General features: G+C 36.1%; 1 protein-coding gene and 1 long non-coding RNA gene across 2 annotated transcripts; one reads left to right on the plus strand and one right to left on the minus strand.

The window, feature by feature from the left end:
- Nucleotides 1-1,722: 1,722 nt before the first annotated feature.
- On the minus strand, nt 1,723-21,208 carry LOC136418359 (homeobox protein six1-like). The gene is made up of 5 exons (XM_066404404.1): nt 21,004-21,208; nt 15,788-15,987; nt 7,724-7,964; nt 6,077-6,338; nt 1,723-2,468 (listed from the first exon to the last, which is right to left on the minus strand). The coding sequence occupies exons 2-5, from the start codon at nt 15,926-15,928 to the stop codon at nt 2,261-2,263; spliced, it is 852 nt and encodes a 283-aa protein (XP_066260501.1). The 5' UTR covers nt 15,929-15,987; nt 21,004-21,208; the 3' UTR covers nt 1,723-2,260.
- A 73-nt stretch (nt 21,209-21,281) lies between these two features.
- On the plus strand, nt 21,282-21,584 carry LOC136418360 (uncharacterized). The gene is made up of 2 exons (XR_010752907.1): nt 21,282-21,393; nt 21,450-21,584. It is a non-coding gene; the product is annotated as an uncharacterized lncRNA (long non-coding RNA).
- Nucleotides 21,585-23,423: the final 1,839 nt, after the last annotated feature.

The raw sequence follows: 23,423 nt of genomic DNA on the forward strand, positions 1-23,423 counted from the left end.
TATTTGGGAGACCCTGTATGGTTAATTTAGAATTCATTTAACCTTTATTAATATGAACGTTTCTGGTAGTATGAATATCTCCAGATTTTTTGTGTTCATATATCGTGATTGTACTGTAGTTTCTTTTTAATAATTTTGGAAATAAAGAAACTTAATTCATGTGGAACGTTGAATTTTAGTCGAACATATTTAATTAAATTACGAACATAAATACTAATTTTTTACCACCTTTTAACCGTGAAATTAGTAAATGCTCTGTTAACGTTAATACAAGCTAATTGCCACAGAAACGTTGAAATAGGACATATGTAGGTATTGGCCACATTAGTCAGATTCATAGTTTCTTTGGAAACAGGTAACGGGATATTAATCATTAAATCTTTGTGATATTTCTATGGAAATGAGACGGCAATTAAAGTTGACATCACATTTATAATTGGGCCCTAAATTAATTACTACTACTTACATCAAGTTAGTTGGGACATTGGAAAATTAAATACGGCTCTCATACCTTGTCCATTTCTACATTGCGGGGACCATCCTTTGACAGTTAATAAATACCACGCTCCGTTAGTTTTTGGCGGGATGAGTTCTCACGCATAATTATACGATTCGTGTATCTTCGACATCCCGAACGTACACGGCACAACTCGCGGAATTGTCAAATCTAACAGGATTTTGAAAACTCGATTTTTATCTGTTTTTAGCTTGGCATAATACTGAACGAGCTTTCACCACGTTCCTTTATGCCTTGATTTAATTTAAAACACAATTTGCCCGATTATTTCCGAAAAGTTTATCCCAATTTTGGTATTTTCGTTGACCGAAACGTAAAGAGATACGACGATGCCATTACTGTGACGTTATTGTTTTGTTCGCATGGAATGCAAAGCCTCACTTGTTTTCATTGGAAATCTGCACGCGCCGATCTCGTTTGACAAGTTCTGTCATGTGATGCGAATAAAAGAAAATCTTTCGATGGAGTCAATGCCAACTAAGGTAATATTTTTTCAATTTAAATATTTGGGCATTTAAAATAGCAAATTATAGAAAGTTGTGCATTAATGAAACGCGCTATTTTTCTGTCGAAAAATCCAATATGGCGCCTATAAAAAAAGTTGATGATGGTAGACGAAAAACGAAACGTCAGATAGCAAATCTGAAAACATCATTGTGTAGCTGAGAAAAAGTGGCAATGAAAATGTTCTTGTGGTTTTTGACTCCCTTGTCAAATAACGGTAAAAATAAATAACAACGAAATCTCTTAGTTTTTAATTTTTTTCAGGTATCTTCGGAAGCACTCAGAAAATTCACATTTTGAAAATGTCATTCGGTCAAGCCCTAAATTTTGCAATTTTGCCCCCATAAAACTTTTTTGTATCTCCTCTAATTTCCGAGGTCTTAATCGTGAGGGTCGAATTTAAAATACCTTGTATATCGGATAATTTTGATTAAAGATGTGCTGTCATGGCAATGGCGAATATCGCTTCTTTAAATTTAGCTACTATCGGAGGAGGCAATGTGCACGCGAAGAGTAGGCCTGGTTTGCTAAACTGTTGGTAACTTTGTCTGCAGGATAATTTCCACGAAAATCAGCACATTAACAAATACGTTGCTCCTCTGACTTTCTCATTTATATGGAAATTTCCCTAAAATGCTCGGGGGAAATTTTTACATTAGCTGACCGCCAGAAAGGTGTATCAAGCCCTTACCGTGAAAATATCTGCTTAAAAATCATTTTTATTTACATCATATTTTATATAATAATAAATTTTTAAAACAATTTTATTTCATAACAAAATAATCAAAAACAGTTAATATTGAGAACAGCGCTACCACAGTCCTCACCAATCATATTGGCGTCAAAGTACGATTGAGATGCAAAACTATCTAGGTGTGCCTATATAACAATAAGTTCATGGTGGTTTTTAAATATACAAAGTGTGAATTATACCATTTTGCATGTGCACCTAAAGGAAGAACAGATAAAACGAAAAAAATAGTTTTAGAATGAAATTTCACGCTTTCTTCCTTCGCCATTATGTCATGATTTTAAATCTAATAAAAGAATCTTACAAATACGACGTTTAACGTCAAATCACTAGGTATCTTTACAATAATAATTGCTCTATTACTTCGAAACTTAACCATCAACATTGTAAAGCAACTCACTTCTTAGGCATATAGTCATTATTACCTACAAATTACAACTAGAACTATTATCGTTATTGTGAATGTCAGTAGGAACTGTAAGCCACTGTCACAAAGTCTGGTAGTCATGCAGGATTCCCCCAGGGGTTTGGTAGAGGGGCTGCCCCATGCCAGTGGCGGCGAGGGCTGGGTATGAGTTCAGTTGGGGGGGAACCATTACTGGGCTGCTATAAGCCGCCATTTTGTTGGGGTGGCTATCCGACTCGCTTTCCGAACCACTGGTGTCCATGTGAGGTTTGTCCGACATGGATTGGTTGCTGCAACAAAACAACAATAATTGGATTGTGACAATGGTGAAATGCGGGTGATTCTGAACAGACGCTCAAATTACAATGGATAGAAGGAAACAATGCAGAACATGTCATCCCCTTTTTGATACTCCCCGGGGCGTCTAATAAAACTTGTGGGGTTTCCACCAGGTAATTCGATCCGTGGATGTGCCTGTTTACTTTTCACTGCTGATTAGCACAATTAGGGTCGATAACTTCATGGGAAAGTCGCTCTCAATATTTCATTCAATAATTCGAAGAAATTCGCAACTGCGCAAAACGAATGTCTTTCCTTTGGCATCGTTATTATTGTATTGTGTGTCTCGTTTAAAATAGAGAGCTGGCGATCTATTCTCAGATTCCAGGTCCAGCGAATATCGCGTCATTCGATACCTCTTAACTAGAAATAGAAATTCGACCGCTATACCTAGAAAAATACGCATCAAATCTGTTTCATTTAAAACAAACAGTTTGGGTTTGTTTTGAATGTAAATTTTCCATTACGAGTTTACCTCCATTGTGGGGAATTTAGTCTGGAAATTTATTTTCAAGGAAATTTTGTTCAAAAATGTCTATAAACAGCGTTTTAGCTAAATATTTTACATAACAGATGTTAGAAACTCAAGGTAAACGTTACCAATATTCAATATGGCTGCATTGTCTTAGGAAAATGCATGTATGAGGGGTTATTTATACAATGGGAACCGTTTGCCGCAGTATTGAACATTCCTTTAATTTAGCTCTTTTTACAGTTTTTCCAGCCACCCCGTATGTTTTTAGTTACGTTTACCTTAGTTACACCTTCGACCCCTCCCACTATCTTACAGGTCTGTATTTAAATCATTCCTCCGTCTTTTTCTTAAATCTGGAACATTTCGGATATCGTGAATAACAGTGTCGGTTCAAAGCAATTTCAACTAAATCTTTAAAAACACTTAAAATCGTAAAATGGAGCGTTATTGGCTTGAGTGTTTGTTCTACATAACAAATGTCGGTAACTTGAAATGAACTTAGCCAGTGTCCGATGTAACGCGGGGCCACATTGTTTTAGGTGGATGTGCACTTTACTTTGTCTGCAATTACTATTAATTATTACTGTTAAGGGTCGTTCTTCCAGGCGAAAAGTCTGATGTGAATGAATTCAAAAAAATAAATACAAAAAAATTTGTTTTTCAATTGATACTGAAATTTCCTTGAGCAAATTTAACCAACAAAAAAGTGTCTCTTTTTCGTTAATACATATTTTATTCCATGTGCAAAAGGCAGTGTCGAATCGAAGAATCTCAATTAAGCCTTTAAAAATCGCCAAACTGTTCGTTTGGCGATATTTAATTCGAGGTAAACGTAGCCGACTACATTGAGAGCCGATGCACGACTACATCGTTTTTAGCATAAATGTGTATAGTGAGTTTTCTACAATCATAAGTTTCTTGTTACAGTACTGACTGGTGATATCCTCTTATAGGAGTATTCGTGCATTCGAATGTAATGAAAATGAATTTAAAATCATTATCATTATTTTCAAATCTTAAGCAACCTATTAAGCTCTCGTAAAACCCACTACTAATTCTCGTTAATACATATTGTTATAGGTGGGAAAAAATAGTGATGGATCAAGGAATTTCAATTGAATTTTGGGAAAAAATATCAAAATCGATAAACTCAGTATTTTTAATTCAAGCAATTTACGTAACAGATGTCAGTAACTTGAGATAAACATAACTAACATGACGTAAAACCACATTATTGTACGTATAGATTTGCATGGTACGTTGCCTACAACCATGAGCTGTTTGTCGTAATATTGACTAGGTTTCTACCGTTAGTATTAGTCCTTGTAGATTTGGATTTAATTTTAATAAATTTCAAATCAATATTCCGTCTCTCATGAACAATCTCAACCTAAAACCCACTGCCAATTCTCATTAATATATAATGCCATATGTGCTGAAAACCAGTGCCGGTTCAAGGAACTTGGGTACCAAGTCTTGGCGTGTCGTACCGAAAAGTGAGAGGTCGTTTGAAGAATGCTTTAGCGGAATTTGGTAAACACATGTGCACCACTTGTCACATTGGGCTCCCCAGGGTGTCGGAATGCCTCTTGCCGAAGCGAAGAAAAGGCCCAGATAAGTGTTTGTTTAAGCGACGATTTGCTTAAATATATTTGAGTTTTTGTGGACCCACCCTAAGGGCAGTGGCGTACAAAGATTATATAACCAAGTCTGTTATAGTAATTATCCCATGCTCTGTACTGGAAAATCGATGTGCTGATAGCTTTGCCAAGAGGCCAGTTTCCATAGAAGCAATTAAATGAAATTTACCGATCTCTTTGTCTTAGTGGAAGTAACCTTCCAGGCAACGTTGTCAGGATTTTGATCTATAGACCTAAAAGTGTTTGAAATTTTCTGTATTAAAATTACACATTCTAAAGAAATGACGGAAAGTAGGTTAATGACTATGCCTGCTAGACGAAAACAAAGCGAAGGTGTAAGTAAATTCTTTCAGCTGAGGCGATACAGTTTCAAAATATGGATCTTGTGGTTAAATTTAGATTGTGACTCGACGGTCCGGGATATTCGATACCGGGAATAAAACTCAACTGGAAACCGAGTTCACCAATGTATTTCATTGCACTAAGGGAATATCCAGTGTCCAGTCTTGTTGAACGCAAATTTCGTTACTCAATCGAATAATAAATTCACTGTTTACAGCATTAGAATGTAGGTGCATGCCCCAGTGCTTTTATCGACCACAATAAGTCGCGAAGAAATCGACACTGTCAGCCCGGTGTCAGTTTCATTTATAAGAAGTGGCATTGGATGGAGAGTAATTCGATCGGGTTTGGGGTAACTGGTTTCAGTTCGTTTGCAAAGGAAACTTTTCGCAGTTTTGCCATTTTCCAATAACGCGAAATATGTTGTTTTTAACGCAAGATCGCTGGAGAGAAAGAAGTCGCTATTTAACTAAAACCCCGAGAGGGAAAGAAATTTGGTCGAAAGACAAAATAGAGGTCTTTGTTTGCACAAACGGCAATGGCGGTGGAGGGCGGCAGAAGTGCGGTGGCCGCGGAGAGGATGTTTGAACAGGCTTCGTTGTTTTGGCGAAACCCGACACCGCACCGAGCGGCAACTCCCCCGTTTGCTGCAAACAATATATAGGGTTTCAAAACGTTCTTCGTCTGCGGCTTTATACAGGGCGACTCCCTCCACCCGTCCAGGTACCCATCTAGTATCTGCAGTAAAAAAAAAAAAACATATAAAAAGAGCGAAAAAACCGCAATTCGCTTTATAATAGTCCATCCGACATCGCAGTTTAGCATTAAAACGAATACGAAAAACATCCTGCAACACTACGTTTGCCAGCACCGTATCAGTCGACGGGGCCGCTTTCCGCATATCAAGTTTCTTGTCGACCCGCAGGTGAAACCCGATTCCTGCTGAAACGGGCCCGTTCGAGCCCTCAATGAAATTGAGAGGTCAGACCCATCTCCTCCGTTGACGGTGGTCTGTAGTTTTCATTAAAATATTATGAGTATTATTTATTATAGATAATATCACCGGTCAAGTTAACATTTCCACCATTAATCACATTCTTACCTGTCTTTGTGTTCGGCGGCCCGATCCCGCTGTCTACGGTTCTTGAACCAATTGGACACTTGGGTGGTTGTCAGTCCGGTGGCTTCGGCCAGTTCCCGCTTTTCTCGGGGGCTTGGATAGGGGTTATGGGAGTACCAGTCGCGCAGGACGGTTCTGGATTTCTCTTTGAAGCAGTAACTAGTCTCCTCTCCATCCCAAATGGTGCGGGGCAGGGGAAATTTCCGGCGCACCCTGTATTTACCTACAGCTCCCAAAGGCCTGCCTGGAAAGTGGTTTAGTTTACATCGGTTTGCCTGGAAAGTGGTTCAGTTCGTGTTTGTATCGGTGCCTACGCAAACACGAAATATTTACATCTTTGAGAAATACCAAATAGACTTTTGCTAATCTGAAACTCCATGGAAAACTAGTGGTCATTTTCTGCGGTACCACCGGATGAACTTGTCAAAACATGGGTTGCATTTCCAGCATCAACTTGACTTTTCGCCGTACGGGAACGAAAGAGGGAGACAGATCTATTAGATGTCACAATGTGTAAAAGAGAAATGACGAAAGAAAGGATCATCGGAAAAATTCAATATGAAAGAAACATTCCTTTTGCCATCTCTTTTCCTCGCATCTCACATAGCAGTGAGCTACATTGCGTCTCTCGGATGGAACTCATCTGGGTCTGTACATTAAGTCTTTCGGTCGTGATTGATGATCATGAATTTCGCAATGCTCTGCGATGAAAGTGATAGCCATGTTGGTTTATTAAATACGAGGCGATTGTTTAAATTTGTTATTGATGCGTTCTAATCGTACATAAATATAGTTGCAATTTCTCTTTTGGTTTCTGAGATACGGGTTCAGGTTAGTATCCATTTTTGCGATTTTGAAAGTGTTGGAAAATGAGAGTTCTTAAAAATACTTTTCTCAGGCCCTAGAACTTCAAGTAAGATAACCAGAACTAGGTTCACATCGCTCAAACGAAAAAAAGGCGCCTCAAAAATTTAGAAAGCTTCCTTAGGATCTCTAAAAGGGGGGGAAGTGTCTACTTTTTACCAATTTTAAAATTAATTACCCCTATGCATTCTACAGCATATGTAAATTGGGTTGCAACGTCTTTTTTGATTTCGGAAATATAGAGTCTCACTAGTGCTTCGCAATTTTGAAAATGGTGTAAATTGGGAGTTCTAAAAAAATACTTTCGAAAGTTCCAGTTGAGGTCCTTGACATAAATGAAGGTTCCATGTCACTCCACTAAACTAAACAACGAAACCTAAACAATTTTGAAATTTTTCTAAGAAGTTGTAAAAGGGGAAGCACCTACTTTTGCAAGTTTTCAAAATTTAAACGCTGATATCTCAGGAACCAGTAAAACAATTGACTTAAATAGTATCTCAAATTAATCGTATTAATGCCGCACAAAATCAATAATTATTATTGAATAGTTTACAAAGCTGAATGAACAATTCCCCTTTTTAAAAAATTAACGAGTTTTTTCGATGCACTCTGAGCACTAAAAGAGTATAAGAGAAGCAGCTTATTTACTAACAAATGGTACCGCCTTTCTGCAAATCATATCTCTCCAATTTCAGTATTCATTAAGAAGCAAACACTCATCGACATTTTTGATTATCCAGCAAATTTATCGCAATTTTGACTTACCTCGAAGTCTCTCAGCTTCTATATAGTGAGCTTTGAGCCACAGAGCTTGCAGCTTGGCGTGATTGTGCGGGCTGAATTGGTGTCCTTCCAGGATCTTGTACAGTTCCTTAAAGTTGCCTTTGTGGAAGGCCACTATAGCTTTCGCCTTGAGTACTGACTCGTTGTTGTGAAGTTTATCACATTCGGGCAATGACCACAGGAATCGACCTAAACGCTCTACGTTGCCTGCTTGTTGAAGAACCTGAAACGAAGAAAAAGGAGTTCAGAATTTGAGAACTATACACCTTGTGGTGTACGCAAATAGTGAGAAATATACAGGGTAATTTTTTTTTAATTGTACCATCAAAAAGTCTCAAAAACTATTGCAGTATAAAAAAATTTACAAAAACACGTAAATATTTATTTTTTTAGTACCCATAACATGGTACTCACCCCCACGCACCCCAACTTAAAAAAATTAAATGGGGACATCTTTCTTGTGGCACATCAATGAATAGCTAAAATCTTCCTAAAAATCACTCTATATGCATTTCTGCTTTTTGAATATGTTTTTTAATCACCTTTTAAGGCAAGGCGCGCATGAACGACTTTCTGCTCGGCTGATTTGAGAGTCGGTCACTAACGGCAATACACTTATACCTAACCGCGCGTATGAACGGTTGAAAAATTGGCCAATTAGAAAATCTGAGTCCAGAGGCAAATTTCCGATCCAAGTGCCAGCGACCGATGTATCTAAGTCTAGTTTTTAATGGAGTTATGCGAAAGAGCTTCATTTTACCCGATTTATGGGCACCTATCGTGAAGTAGAAAAAAATTGATATAACTTCTTTGCATATTGCTTCGTTTAATGTTTATTGTCTTATAGCTTACCCTTATGTTACGCCTATGTACATCATCATTTTTAACAATACACCCGGAATGGCCAGATTTTAGCATCCCTTATTTTCTCAAAAGATTGATGAAACTGACCCTTTTCTAGCCTTGGACTGATTATAGGGTGAATCTAGTACCTCTTTTAAATTTTTTTTTACATAATTCAGCGAGTAAAGCAATATCGCAGAGCTTCTATAAAGTCCATTTAGTTTTTCTCGCCGCCGACGATAAAATCGGACTATTCTATATCTCGAGCCAATCGATCAAAAATTGGCCGATAAATTATCGGGCACAAAAATCGGCCGAGCAGAAAGTCGTTCATGCGCGCTTACTGTTTAGGGCACAACAATGCTCAATTTGAAAATTTGTACGAATGATTAATAAAAATTTACTACTTGAATTTTACGTTCAATTTTTTTAGTACCGTTTACTCAAATCAAATTAAATAATTCGATAAGACATAGCAGCTTCAAAAGATGATTAAAAAAAAAGAATTCAAAAAAGCAGAATTGCTGAGCACAGAATTGCTTTTAGAAATATTTTTGCTATACACTGATGTATCACAGGATGGGTGTTCCCACTTGATTTTTTTAAGTTGGGGTGTGAGGGTAAGGGGATGAGTAGCAACACATTCATTTATGAGTCAAAAGGCCCCCAAAAAATTAGAATGTTTTTGCAAATTTTTTTATACTACAAAAGTTTTTGAGGTTTTTTGGGTGAACAGGTTTTCAAAAATGATCCTGTATTTGAAAATACTGCGTACTATTAGAAAAAACTCAATTTTTGCAAATAATTCGAATCTCGAATATCTCAAAATTACGCGACATAACATTGCTCGCTTTCCAAAACGAAAATTGCTGGCGCATTTGATCGGCAGGTAAAACTCTGCAGAGGCAAAAGAAGCGACTTATGCGGTTGAAAACATGTGGGTAAAAATTTCAGAGTAAAAATTAAAATTTTAGTTCAGAGTTAAAAAATTCAAATTGGCGATATTTAATCAAAATTATAGTCAAATCCTATTTATAAAGGTACCGAAAATGTGGGTAAAAGGCGATTAAAAGTTCAACATTTTCGGAGGCGAAAATATCTAAATTCGCGACAAAAGTAAACACTGTTCGTCACTCAACTTCCATCTAAAATTAGCTTCAATCAAGAAATTTTCAACCATTTTTTAACACACTGGAAGTAGTTTTTATTGTGTAACATTTTTCAAATACCAATCAGGAAGTAGTCTCGCTCAATGCAATAACCCAAACAAAATAACGAACATACCAACACAGATAAATTTCCTTCACAAAGTTGGTATTAAAAGCAAGATTGCCATACCTGATTGCTCATATATCCGGTCTTCTGAAGTAATGATAGAGTGGTCGAATTGGGCTTATCAACAACCATTAATTTAAAGTGTTAATACCTCTGCCACAAGATATTAATTATCATCGAGACGTATTATGGTTTTATTGAATACGATAAGAAGGAGGAAAAGGCGCCCATATGGGTCATTTAATTACCGCATTGGATATGAACGTCATAAGGGGATATAAAATGCGAATTTTTATTTTAAATAACGACTGGATTTTGCAAAATCGACAAACTAATTGTTGAAAACTGAGGCTAATAATCCTCACATCTACAGTGGGTGAGTCAGTGAAAATTCACACACAAAGCCGATAATAATTTAACTAATAATAAATAATAATACATTTTATCCCTGCAACGGCGATATCACCTTGTTCACTGCAAATAACGAGCAGACTTCGATTTAGCAATGGAATTCGCATCGTGTTATCGATATCTTAAGAACGAAATTTCGAATTAATTTTCAGCAAGCAAATGACATTTTATTATTGCTGAGGGAACATGACGTAATTCCCTGATAAGGTACCATAAGAGGAATTGCGATTGCGAACTCAGCAAGTCGTGTCTCCCACGTTGGGTGCAAGTTCAAGCCCAAGAACCACGGGTCCTATTTATCATTCCCGGGTACCGCTTTGGCGGGAATTAATCTCGTATTACCACCGACCCTGGATGTTGAGGTATATCGCCGTTCTACGTGGGTGTTTCATATTCGACCATCAAGCATTCCTGGTAAATGTAGTTTCGCTTATTCGTCAGTATTATGAAAAAAACTGAAACGTCGATTGAACCTAATTATATGCACTTCTCGACACGAATGTTAAATAAATAGGGACGTAAATTTGGCTCTTAACAGTGTTTTATTTTTGTTTACATGGGTAACGTTTCCTGTGTAATGCTTTCGGAGTAACTTGATCCCTCTGTGCACTCGGTACTTTACGAGAACTCGTAACGACCGCATAGACAGCGAGTTAAACACGAATGGTCCGCATAAAAGATATGCCCGTTTATTTTCTTTTTATTTATCGCTTTTATGGGTTTTTATCATAATTCACGTGTCTGGCAAGAACTGAATCCTCAATAATTCAACATGAATGTTCCTCACTTTTACAACTAGGCGTTGGTTCTATGTGCGTGTGGTTGCCTATTCCAACCCAACTCACCCGCACATTGTTCCCCTAAACTGGCAATGAGGTATTTATTTCAGAGAGATTTCTAATAGTACCTCTCCTGAGGGTCTGACATAAATCTGCAGAATAGCGTTTCAAACGCTCTCTTAAAATGCCTCGAAAGAAATTGATATAACTTTTCCATCACCCCTCGTAAAGTCACCCAGGGCTATCTTGACGTGACGTCAATCATGAGCTAATGTCACACAGTGGGAGAAAATGTCGAATTTGCAAGACGCCTTTGGCGGTTTACTACGGTACAATAAATATAAGAATTTAATGATCGTAATGTTTGTTTTTTAATTTTCAGTAACAGATATTCAGTCATTGGATTTCACGCTCCAATCATTAAATTAGGATATCAATGATATAAGTTAATATTTATTATGCAAGCTTTCTAACTGTTCTATGCGATAATTGAGGGAGTTTTTGGCATCCCTTCGCAACATTCCGAAAAAGTGTGAGAAATCAACAAACTTGAGAGAATTTTATATAAATTTATAACGTATGTATATGCAGTTTCAATTTACTAAAAATTGTGCAGCGTATGATGCTTTGAACGATTTGATTTTACGCGCAAATTTACTCTACACATCGAAAGTTGACTCTCAAATTTCAAACTTATATAAACTCACAAAGTATAATAAGATATGGCTTTCGATAATCACAAATGTACATACTGCAAGGTTTAAGGTCTAAATGGCAACACAGCGGCCCTCATTTGTCAAACTAAAGCGATTGGCGCATATGATTGGTGGTGAATGTTGGTGTAATTAGAACAAAAACAAAATCTTGGGCGATTTATGAAAAGTGTGTTTGCGATGTTGTCAAACTTTTTTAGGAACTATACGCATTTGCAGCGTTACTCAAATTCGCCGTTCGCTATTAGGGTCTAGAACTTTAAAAGATATGAAGTTAAATTGGGGCATATTTATGCAAATGTTATGCGGAATAAAACTACGTTGCAAAATTGAGAAAATTCTAACTGGTTCCAGAAATAATCGAGAAAAACCAATATTTCCTTAAATTGTTTTTATTTTATTCTGAACTTATTTATAGAGATGATAAAAAAATAAATGTCGCTTTTTCGTTACGTTTTATTCTTTTTGAGACAGAACTCTCGAATTTGTAATACGTTCTGTTTCCATCTACTATCATCAACTTCATTTTTTTATATGGACATATCACAGTCAAAAATTAAAAAAAAGACAAATATACATATAAAATATCACATTAAAGAGTGAGGAAAAAAGGTAAATGAAATATATAAACATGATAAAAAGAAATTTAACAAAATGCTTATGAACAGGTGAAATTTATTTTAAGAACTCTTTTTAAATAAGCTTAGGAAAAATAAGAATTATTTTAGCAAGTACAGTATTGGCCAAAACACTTGGAACTTTTCAAAGTTCGTATAAATTGAAAATTTGATGAATATTAACAATTTTTTTTATCGTAGTTTTACTATTAATAAAAATACACTTTAACTATAACAAAATTTAAAAAAAATTCTCTCAAAATTTTATGTTTATGGCAAAAAAATCAATAATAACTGAACAAAATCGTTGGAACCTAGTTAATTTAATAGAAAATCTCATTGTTAAAAACAGGAACTAAAAAAGCTTTAGTATTTGGTGTGATATCTCTTTGGTTTGGTCACTTCTGCCATCCTTCTAAACATTAATTGTATTAATTTTTCAATTAGTCGCCGATTAACTTGATGCTAGGCTTGTATGAACCTTTCATACAGTTCATTTCCATTTCTAATGGGTTTCCTTGTTCGGATCATACTATCTGCAGGGTCCCATAGATTCTCGATTGGATTTAAATCTGAACTTTGAGCAGGCCATTTCATGGTACACACTTGTCCTTGCTCTAACCGCTCTTTTACTAGTTTTGCAGAAAGCTTGAAATCATTATCGTGTTGGAAAATAAAGTTGACTGACAATTATTCAAATTAATAGGGTTTCATTATATCTCTCAATATATCCCGATACATGAATATATCAATTTTTCCAATAATACGATGAGTGCGGCCCATACAATTCCAACAAAAGCATCCCCATACTAACGCACTTCTTCCACCATACCTAATGGCAGGTTTCATACATTTTTTATTTAGTCTTTGGCCCTTTGAACGCCTTACGAGGATTGTATCGTCACTAGAAATAAGGTTGCATTTGGGTTCATTATTAAAAAGAATTTTTTTCCAATCTTGCGCTGCCCAGATCAAGTACAAATTGTAACTGTGCTTTGATGTCCTTCCATAACAGTGTTTTTTTCATTGGACAATAGAATTTTAGACCACTTTCTAGCAGCCTTCTTCTGATGGTTTTCGGTTATATCTCTGAATGTCCATCTATTTGTATTTTTTGCAAAATCTTTAAATGATGACAGAAACGGATCATTGTTGGCAATGCTGATCATTTTTTTTATTCATTCTCATTCGTCTTCTTAGGTCTGCCTGTACCATTTCCCCAGATAACGTGACCGTATACTCTAAACTGTTTAATAATACGCGATAAATTATTTTTTGGAATATTTAGTCTGATAGAAATGCCTTTTTGTAATATTCTTTGCTTATAAAACTGAATAATTCTGCATCTCAAATCGAGTGAATTTGATTTGCCTTTTGCCATTGTTGAAAATGGATATCTAGTAGTGTACCCATTAAGAACTTAAAATTAAATGGCCAACAAAATAATAAATTAATGTAAAAAGTTGCTTTTAAATTATAACCAAAATAATAAGTTCCAAGCATTTTATCCAACACGAAAGGATGATTATTATTTTCTTCTATAAAAAAATGTGAACGACAAAGTGTTAATACTATACAGGGTTATTCACGCAACCCGCTCATTAAAAGTGTACTAGAATCTAAAAGTAATACAAATTTGAAAAGTTGGAGTTAAGTTAACTTCGACGTTTACTGTTTTTTAAAAATATTTTCAACTTCCTGTCACTTCCGGTTTAACCGGAAATAGCTGTCAACTTGCTTATTTCAAATGGGACTCCCAGCATATTATTTTATTTTTAGATTTTATATAATATTTAAAACACATTTTCTGTATAATGGCCTATACTTAGGTCTTACCGTTTTTGAGATATTTGACCTTGAATTAAAAACGCGCCTCTGTAATGACCAATTTTAAAATAAAAAAAAAATTATTTGAAAAAATACCTTTTTAAATACTTCATAACTTATTATGAATTTCATTAAAAAATGTAATTTTATGCCATATGTCAAAAATGACAGTTGTCAGAAAAAAACTGATTAATCTATATTTTTTAGGTTAATAAAGGCTTTATTTTTTAAAATTATTTACAATATTCGTATTTACATAATTTCACTAGAAGCAATAATTACACAGCTACATGAGTCGATTAAAAGAAATCGACAAAATTTGGTTGTTGCTAAATATCTAGTAAACCATGGACTTTTTCAAAAAACCAAAAGTAGCTTCAATCCCCTAAAGCTGCAATTCTTTCCTTATCATAACCCTGTTAGTTTCCGAGATCCCTTCGCAAATCATCGAGAAAACTTACCTTGTATATAGAACATCTCCTAAAACTGTACAACGGAAATACCGTCCTAAAGTAAGGGCATTTCCGTCACATTAGAAATATTTTTAGTCTACCTGACGGTAGATCTAGATAAGGACAGTGAAAAAAAGCCTTTAGCTCTAACTTAAACGGCTGTAAGTTATGGCTTCAACAGTCATATTTCAGACGTCTATATCTTAAGCAGTTGACAATTAAAAAGACTGCAAAATAAAACATGGAGAATCGAAAAATGTAATAAATAATGAAAACAGAGTACAGCTTAAAATAAGCAAATTATCATCTGCTTATTTATATTATATTTATGAGTGGCGCCAGCTTTAAGGTACCTTAAGCTAATTCTTTTCCACAATTGACCGATGAAGTTTTCACAGAACTACAGATTTTTTCCGTGTTTTTAAGATAAATAAAAACATATAGGTAGACAGAGACCACAAAATAAAACAGATAATTGGAGAATTTCAGCAAAAATTGAGATTTAACACTGAAATGACAGTCGGTCTTACCCATTTTTGAACCGATGGACCTTCTGCAGGTGCGCAATTGTGCTTTTTCTAACTAAATTAGAATAATTTAAACTATTTTTGATTTTAACTATGTTTGATTGATCTTAATCAAAATCAATCAAAGTTGTCACAGAAGAAAAGTCGAAAAAGACTGGATAGAAACGAATATGAAAGAAGAGTTGCAGAATGGAAATTTCTATGTTATTATATGTTTCATAGCCATTATTCCCTCTCCTGGTTAAACGCTAAAAACTTTGAATTTGAACTATTTCTCGTGGAAAAAACATTTCTATTCGACCAAAAGGGCCGCTGCACATGATAGGCCTTGAATAACGACAACTTCATTGGTATGCGTGGAACAAGGGCAGAGCTTTATGCAGCTTATCAAACACTTTTCAAGAATAATCCACATACTACGAAAGGACCCTGTGTGCCGTGAATTATTAGTAACGATCACAAATCAAACGCGGCCAGCGTCAACCGATCGCTGGCTGCTATTACAGATTCTTTCGAATTTTCTGACATGAACCATCAAAAGGGACCTTATTTCGCATGCAAATTTACCCCGCACATACCCTAATCATCCCCAAATTACTAACCTCGCACACGCAAGCAACTTGCTCCTGCGTGAATCCGAAGCTGGGTAGGGGGCTGTGTCTGGCTGGCGGCGAGGAGTAAGAGGGCGTGGACCCCATCACTGTGCCGGGGGCGGCACCGTATCCCATGCCGGCCGACAGCATCGCTCTCGGGGGCGGCAGAGCGGCTCAACCCTCGGTCATCGCGTGCGATTGGACCCCTCCTGGAACATATTCCGAGGGTTCAACTACTCCGCATATTTTAAAAACGTATTCGCTAATCAAAATAGCATTCAAAATCCACTACTCATGTTTGATTGATCGACGTTAATCGCTTTAATACACAAACCGTAATGACGGGCGATTGTTTTAGAACGATCACGAAATTAACATGTTATTGTAAGATCATTATTATTTCACCGGTTAACATAATTATTACGGGACGAAATGCAAATTTCCCCCTTTGGCAGTACACAACGTCGAGCAAATCAAGTGTTCAATTCGCGGCGGACAAAGGGGACACTTTGGACAATCCATTAAGATTCATTAAAGCCGGAATCGGCTTCAGTTGGATTTTCTCATTAGTGGTCACTATGTGTAATGTGTATCAGTGGCACAAGGACAGGACAGTTTCTTGTGCCACTGATACATATTGTAGTCCAGTCTCGAGCATGGCGAAGCTGCAAAAGGATTGACGTTGGCTTCAAGCAGCTGATGTGCTGTACACCGAGGTTTTAAATCAAACGCTGTTTTACATAAATCTTTATTCATATCTAGACGAGCTGTCGACTGCATGCCAGCAAGAAAACGCGCATATTTTAGACGTTAACTTTTTTTTTTGATGATTTGTTGTTGTTAATTTGAAATCTGATACCGAGCTTCTGAGAATTTTGCACATTTTACACTATTATTCATGGCGAAGTGAAGAGTGGGTGCTTTTTGCTGGTCGCAGTCTCAGAGGAATGCGGGGAAACTGACCGAAAAAGTCCGTGCAAATAAGATGACGCGTCTCGTTGCCGCAAATGATAGAGAGAAAAGCTGCAGGAAATGAATTACCTGAAAAAACTGATGGCACATCAAAAGAGGTTGCAGAGGCGCATTCGACAGCCGCTGAACAGGCATGAACGACTGCAGCGAATTGTGGCATTTTTAATCCAGAAAAAGGAGGAAACTTCCAGAAGCTTCTAGAAAACATTGGGCATCTACGTTGAACTATTTTGAACGCGATGCGCGTAAGCTATGAGGCTTATGTATACAATGTATCAAAGCCCTGGCAACTCTGCCAACAAAATAATTTACATTGAAACGATTAAATCAAGTCAAAACATCAGCCAATTTCTCCCGCTCTACCAGAATCGTGATCAACAACTCACGTGAGTCATTATAAATTTTCTTAATCGGAGATTTTTCGGCCAGGGCGCTCACGTGGACCGTTGAGGCTGGGAATTTGTCGGAAAAAATTCGCAGAATCTAGAAGTTTGTAACTCTCAAATGGAACAATCTAAAAAATTGATATAAAAGATTATCTCAACCAGTTGGGGGGTGGTTAGGAATAAGTTCCCGAAGAAAGTCTCAGATCATGGAGCACTTCATATTTGATAATAACGTGTACCGAGGTGTGCTGCTATTGAGAGAATTTGGTCCTTGTCTTGATTATTTTCTAGGGATTTTTTTTCCAGATATCATTAAGGTTATTTGCACTAACGGTCAATGCACGGAAATGCTGGAAAAAATATTCCAGGCTTCCAGGGAAACGGGGAAACTCTTCAACGCTTGGCCTCCTTCATTTCCATCGAGATTTCGATCTTGGGGAAAGTAAGTGCGAGAGAGCAAATTTGGACCTTAAAGATACGCTAAAAAAGTTAGTTTAAGTCTTCCTGAATCATCAGAAATTAAAGAACTTCAGCTGCGCGTAGAACCAAAAAGATCTTTTAGAGACAGAAGAAAAATTAACGCAAATTTGAATTTTTGATTTTAAGCTGCGACAGAACAAGGTGAATTTTTTAAATTTCCAAAAATCAGACAACAGTAAAATTAAGTAATGAAGTTATGGGAATTTCCCGGGCTGGGCAGTGGTAATTTTTGTCTTGATAATTTAAGACTCTTCGAAAGGGCCAAATTCGTATATTCAGATGCAATTATCGTTCACGGTGACGCTTCAGCGCAAATGAAAATGTAGAAGGGCTGGTAACTTCACCAAAAGCATCTTTTTCATAGATATGAAGCAACGAGCCAATGGAAACGGGCACTTCCCGGCTTCAGCTACAGTTGCGCTGTAGCTGGAGCCGTGTTGCTGCTAAGCGCTACGTCTCAATAACTTCAAAAACTAGGTAGTTTTCATAAAAGCGATGAAATTTCCCATGAAATATTATTTTCTTCATGAAGCTAACAGAACTTTAGTGTACTGGCCCTATAGGTATAGCAGATAATCTCCTTGCTCTTATTGAACTTGTGCAGTCTTGAACAGGAAAATCTATTATCAAGCTGATCTTACATTGGTCATATCTCCAGCCTAAATATTCAATGAGGGTGCTTTAATTCTTTTTCACAACATTTCTAGGATTAAATTAAGTAACATTTTTATCCAAAGTCTTCGCTGCGCAAAAGAAAATGGCCGCCTTAATCCACGTTAAGGTGTCACTTCATTTATCTCAAAAAATATTTACCGTCACGAAAATATACGCGAAAACACTAAAGTCAAACAAAATTATTACCAAAAATTAACACGTTTCCAAATTTAAAGACGAAATGGTAACTCGGGATTGCTCAATTGTCAAATTAAAATGACTGACGGTTTTGATTGGTCTTCAAGTGCGACAAAGACTTAAGTAGTTTGAGAGTGACAAAGACAAACTTTAACGCGGCCTATCAAAAGTGTATTTGCGAGGAAGCCTTAGTTGACCTTCCAGCAACTAAGTCCATTAGTTCCATGCAGATCCTGGACGTTTGTGACGAAGTTTCCATGGTATTTGTGTATCTGATAACTTTAGTAATGTATTTTTCCAATAATTGAAAAATGCATAAGACGCTTTTGTCGAGTTCCGAAGTGAAATAAAGTAGCTCGTAAATAATTGAAATTGGGCCAATTGAGAGTGACAACATTGAAACAGGAGGTTCAATCGAAGATCCGAATATCTGACCTTTGGAGAATCGGGTACTACTGACACCTGAATACTTTACGATTGGTCGAAGATTCGATTTTAAACTGAATTCTTCTTTGAAGAGGTGTTTATAGAAATCTTCACACATAGAGCGATTTAAATCAAAAGTTTCCTATTTCCCTTTTTCAAGAAAAATACTATAGTTTTCTTACCTTTAAAAACGATACTTTTTTAAAACAAAACCACAGTTTTAACCCCTACTTTTAACGGTTATTAAAAATCAACCACTTAAAATTTGAAGTGCCTCTATCGGCGACTTTTGGTGAAGTGTCGATTTTATCATCGCTGGAGCGCTTTTAATTAGATCACCATTAAAAACTGTAAAAGTGGGATTATCGCCAGTTTTATCCATTCCGGCACCTAAATCGAAATTTAATCCCGATTCAACCATCCATCTTCATAAGCTAAAATTGCTATTTAATCTGTTGCTTATACACAATATACAAAGATTTTCGCCGATAGATTTCTAATCTGACCAACAACTTTCTTAACGTTTATTTGACTTTGAATGAAATTTGATAAAGAAAATATTTGCCACATGTAATCTTATGAAAATCGATGAACTAATCTCGGGAGATTTGCCACTGTAAATAGACATGGTTTAGAATGGCCTACCGGGGTATTTAAAGTAAGATCGACTTTTATTTCAGAAAGCCGAAGATTAGCAGATTGGATTCTGCTTGTGATACTGATAACGCAGTATGGCCTTAGAAGTTGATACTTCGAAGCTGTAGAGACGGAGGTATCAAAACAAAATAATTTGATCCATAACTTGATTTTTGAAATATTTTATGTGGAGCTAAATAAAAGCAGGCCCCGAAGGAACAGATTTGTCAGTGTAAACGCAGCCAGTTTTAATCTACATATCCTTTCACGTCAAGCGGTCCCCAATACACTTTTGCTGACCCTTTTGAAGAGTTTAGTTATATATTTATTTATTTATTTTTAGTTTTAGTATCACGATCGATTTTCGCTTACACATCCGTTCAACTTAGGCAACCTATAATATACATACGTTTAAGGAGGGTATTAATTAATGTCACGTTACTAAACTGTATTTAACCCGGAGATAATCAATTAATTTTGAGTTTTTGCGTTATGAAAGCATTTCCTCAAGAATCAAATTAAACGCTGCGAATTCTAGCTTAAGTATCCGTCCCACTTAAGCGCGGAGAATGAATGTAGGCTTATGGAGGGTTTAATTAAAGTTTCGTCATCAAATGGTTCCGGTTATTATAAAATCGAAGTAGTGACTTCATTTGGAACTTTTCACCTATAAAACACTTCTACAAGAAGTGCTTTTTACTAGTGTAAATTTAAAAACGTCCGTTTAACTTAGATTATTCTGAATACGTTGAAGGAGGGTTTAAGTAATGTTAAACGTAGCCGTCATCAAATATCTGCTACGTTTAACAGGGAGACAGAAAATTAATTATTTTGAAATTTTTGGGATACCTCGCTAGAAACAAATTTGCTGGTGTAAACGCAACCAATATCGGTCTGAATATTATTTCAACTTAAGTAATCCATAATGGACGTACACCCTCAAGTAGGGTTTAATTAATGTCACGTTACCAAATGACTGCGTTTAACTCAGAGGTTGTGAATGAAATTGAAACTTTTGGGTTTTGAGTAATGGATTTGGCAAATTCAATTTCTAAGATAACGAAAACAAATACAGGATGCTCTTGATTGACGCATATTGTTGAGTATTTGGACTATTTTCTATAATGTCACAAGCACTTTTCCACTTTTAATAGGTACTCCAAAGGTGAATTTATAAGAAATGGTTTGTAAAATGAATAGTTCTACTTCTAGAGTTTCCGCGACCATCAGTGCGGAGCTTTGAGTTATAGGACGGAAGCCGTGTTTCTCACAAAGATGTGTTTTTCACAAAAACGTGTTTCTTTCTGGCCTCAGCGCTTTACAGAACATGTTACTTATCTCATTATCTTGAAACAAAACTGTCTTGCATTCCAACCACTTGGGCTACTTTTGTCGCCCCAACACAATAGTCTTTGGCCGTACCTCCTGAAGAACCTTTTTCCCAACACTCAATAAACTTTTTGATCTATTTACCTGATAAACACAGGGCCCAAACACCAAAATCACTGAAAACAAACAATACGCGATGGAAACCGAACTTCTAACTGGCACTAACACAAAGATAAATCAGGACCGTCGGTCTGGGGGGGCCTAATTTTAGTCCGTTGCGTAAGGAACGCGCTCCAACGCGGAAATTGGCCTCTTTAGTTCAGACCAACTCCCTGGCACTCACAGTCTAAACTCAGCAACAATGCAGCAGTCCCTTACGAGATCGCGCAGCAACTGCCGTTTTGAAACCAGTTTTCAGACTTCCTATTTAGAAAGCCACTTTGGGGCGTAGCGCTACGAGGTGGGTCGCTGAGACCATTGGGGCGTGGTCCCCAACCGAAGACGACCAATCAGCAACTGGTTTTTCGAATTAATGTTGTTCATATGTTTGTTACTCAGAGTGCTAATTTTCTATTATCCGCTTCTTGTAGTCATATCCCGGGGCGAGGTACAAACGAGAAGTCCGAGGATAGGAAGTGCATGGCTTATCGATGATGGGAAGAAATATATTATCTTTTAATTTGTTAATTTGCAGTTGCAAGATTATTAGAGGAAATTAAAAAGTTGATTATGGGAATTTTTGATAGCTTATGAATGGCGGCGGAGGCTTTGAAGTCACTAATGATGATGGCGATGGTGATTTTAATGGTGATCCGCAGCGAAGCGGCAATAAGGGGCTTACAGAGTGGCAAAATTGGACTATTTAAGTTCCTATCTCGTACGCAAGCAGTACTAATAAATCAGTAAACCTTTTATGAGATTAAATTAACCTGAACTAAGAAATTTTGAAACAATCATTATGGTTCCCTCTGAAGTAGTCACGAGAAGTGCTGTGCAGTCAATGAAGTTTTAATTTTCTTTTTTTCCTATTTTTACCATAAACAGGGACTTCTAAGGGAAATTAACGTTATTTCTATCAACATTTTTAATTAATTTTTATACGAATAAACTTAGCTCTGGACTTGGTTTCAGTCATAATAATATGTACACATTTAATATTGAATTTTTATTATTAACGTGATCATGAATAAAATTAAATTTAAATCGATATGTTTTTTCCCTATTATTTTCAGCAATTTTAACCAAATTTTAAGCAACCTTGATTATCTTCAAAAACCACAAAATTTTCAAAAATTATATTCACTTTAGCCTTGTTCGAATTCGCTTCCAGTTGTTCACAATGCTACAATTTTGCTTAAGAGTAACCTAAGACGAAGCCGACTGTTCAAAAATTTTAATTAATTAAACCCGCAAACGATTTCCTACCTTTCATCACCTGCTCGACCCGCATCAACATAACAAATTGCGAAAAATTCCCTACAAATCTTCGCTTCTTGTTTTGCTTTTAAATGCTTTTTATAAAAGCTTCAGTTATTTTCAAAATGTTAAAATCTCGATATTTGCTAAAACGATTTCACGCAGCATCAAACATCCAATAATTAATTGTTTAATTTGCACTTCCTTTAATTTTTATGTTTAATTTAGCATCATTTGAAGTAACACAACAATTGCCATTTTCAAAATTAAACTTCTTTAAAATTTATTTAGATGTCTTTCATCACTCAACCGTATTTCCCCCTTTTCTGGATTATTTTGTATTTCCAAACCAAGAAAATGTTTTTTGTCTTCTTTTTTTAATTTTGATATTTAAAGTTGAGAGTTTTCAAAATCCTTTGAAGTTTCGAGATGGTTTAGTTTACACAACCAGATGCGAAAAATTTGCGAGGTAGTCGAAATCCAAATTAGAAAAATCTTGTATTAAACACATTAGGAAATCAGTATTTTGTGTAATTTGCATCCGGAATCTGTCCGTTGCACTGAATGGTACTTTTTCCAGCTAATTATATACAGGATGCCCATTTCTGGAGCTCAACTACCGGGGTCAAAACGATTTCAAAACGGCGGATACGACATCATGAATAATTTTTTTCTCAGGACCACTTTTTTCCAGCTCATGAAAAAATCTGATCTGTACAAAACTTAATTGAGTCCAATTTGACTGTTAACCATAAATGACAAAATCATGTGATTCAATCGTCAAACAAAAATGTCTGACTCATTTGATTGGACTTTACGCGGGACAAAGAGCGAAATTTTTGCGGCAAAAATGCGATAAAAATGAAATTTTGGATAATTTCTCGAACTTAAATATGTATATTCGGTTGTCGAACTTTTTTTTCGACTTTCTCTCTTCTTTTATCATCAATTCTAATTATAGTTTCAGCAATTATGGGTTAAATTTCTTGTATGCTGGATTTTACCAGGAAAATTTTTACAATGGAAATATTGAATTCCCTCACTTCCATGACATTTTCGCAGCAAAAACACCTACTTTAACAGTCAGAAAATCTATTTCCATATAACTTTGTCATAAGGATAATTTCTGTAGCAACAATTCCATTCAC

This window comes from Euwallacea similis, chromosome 34 (assembly GCF_039881205.1).
Source record: "Euwallacea similis isolate ESF13 chromosome 34, ESF131.1, whole genome shotgun sequence".
Lineage (NCBI taxonomy): Eukaryota > Metazoa > Arthropoda > Insecta > Coleoptera > Curculionidae > Euwallacea > Euwallacea similis.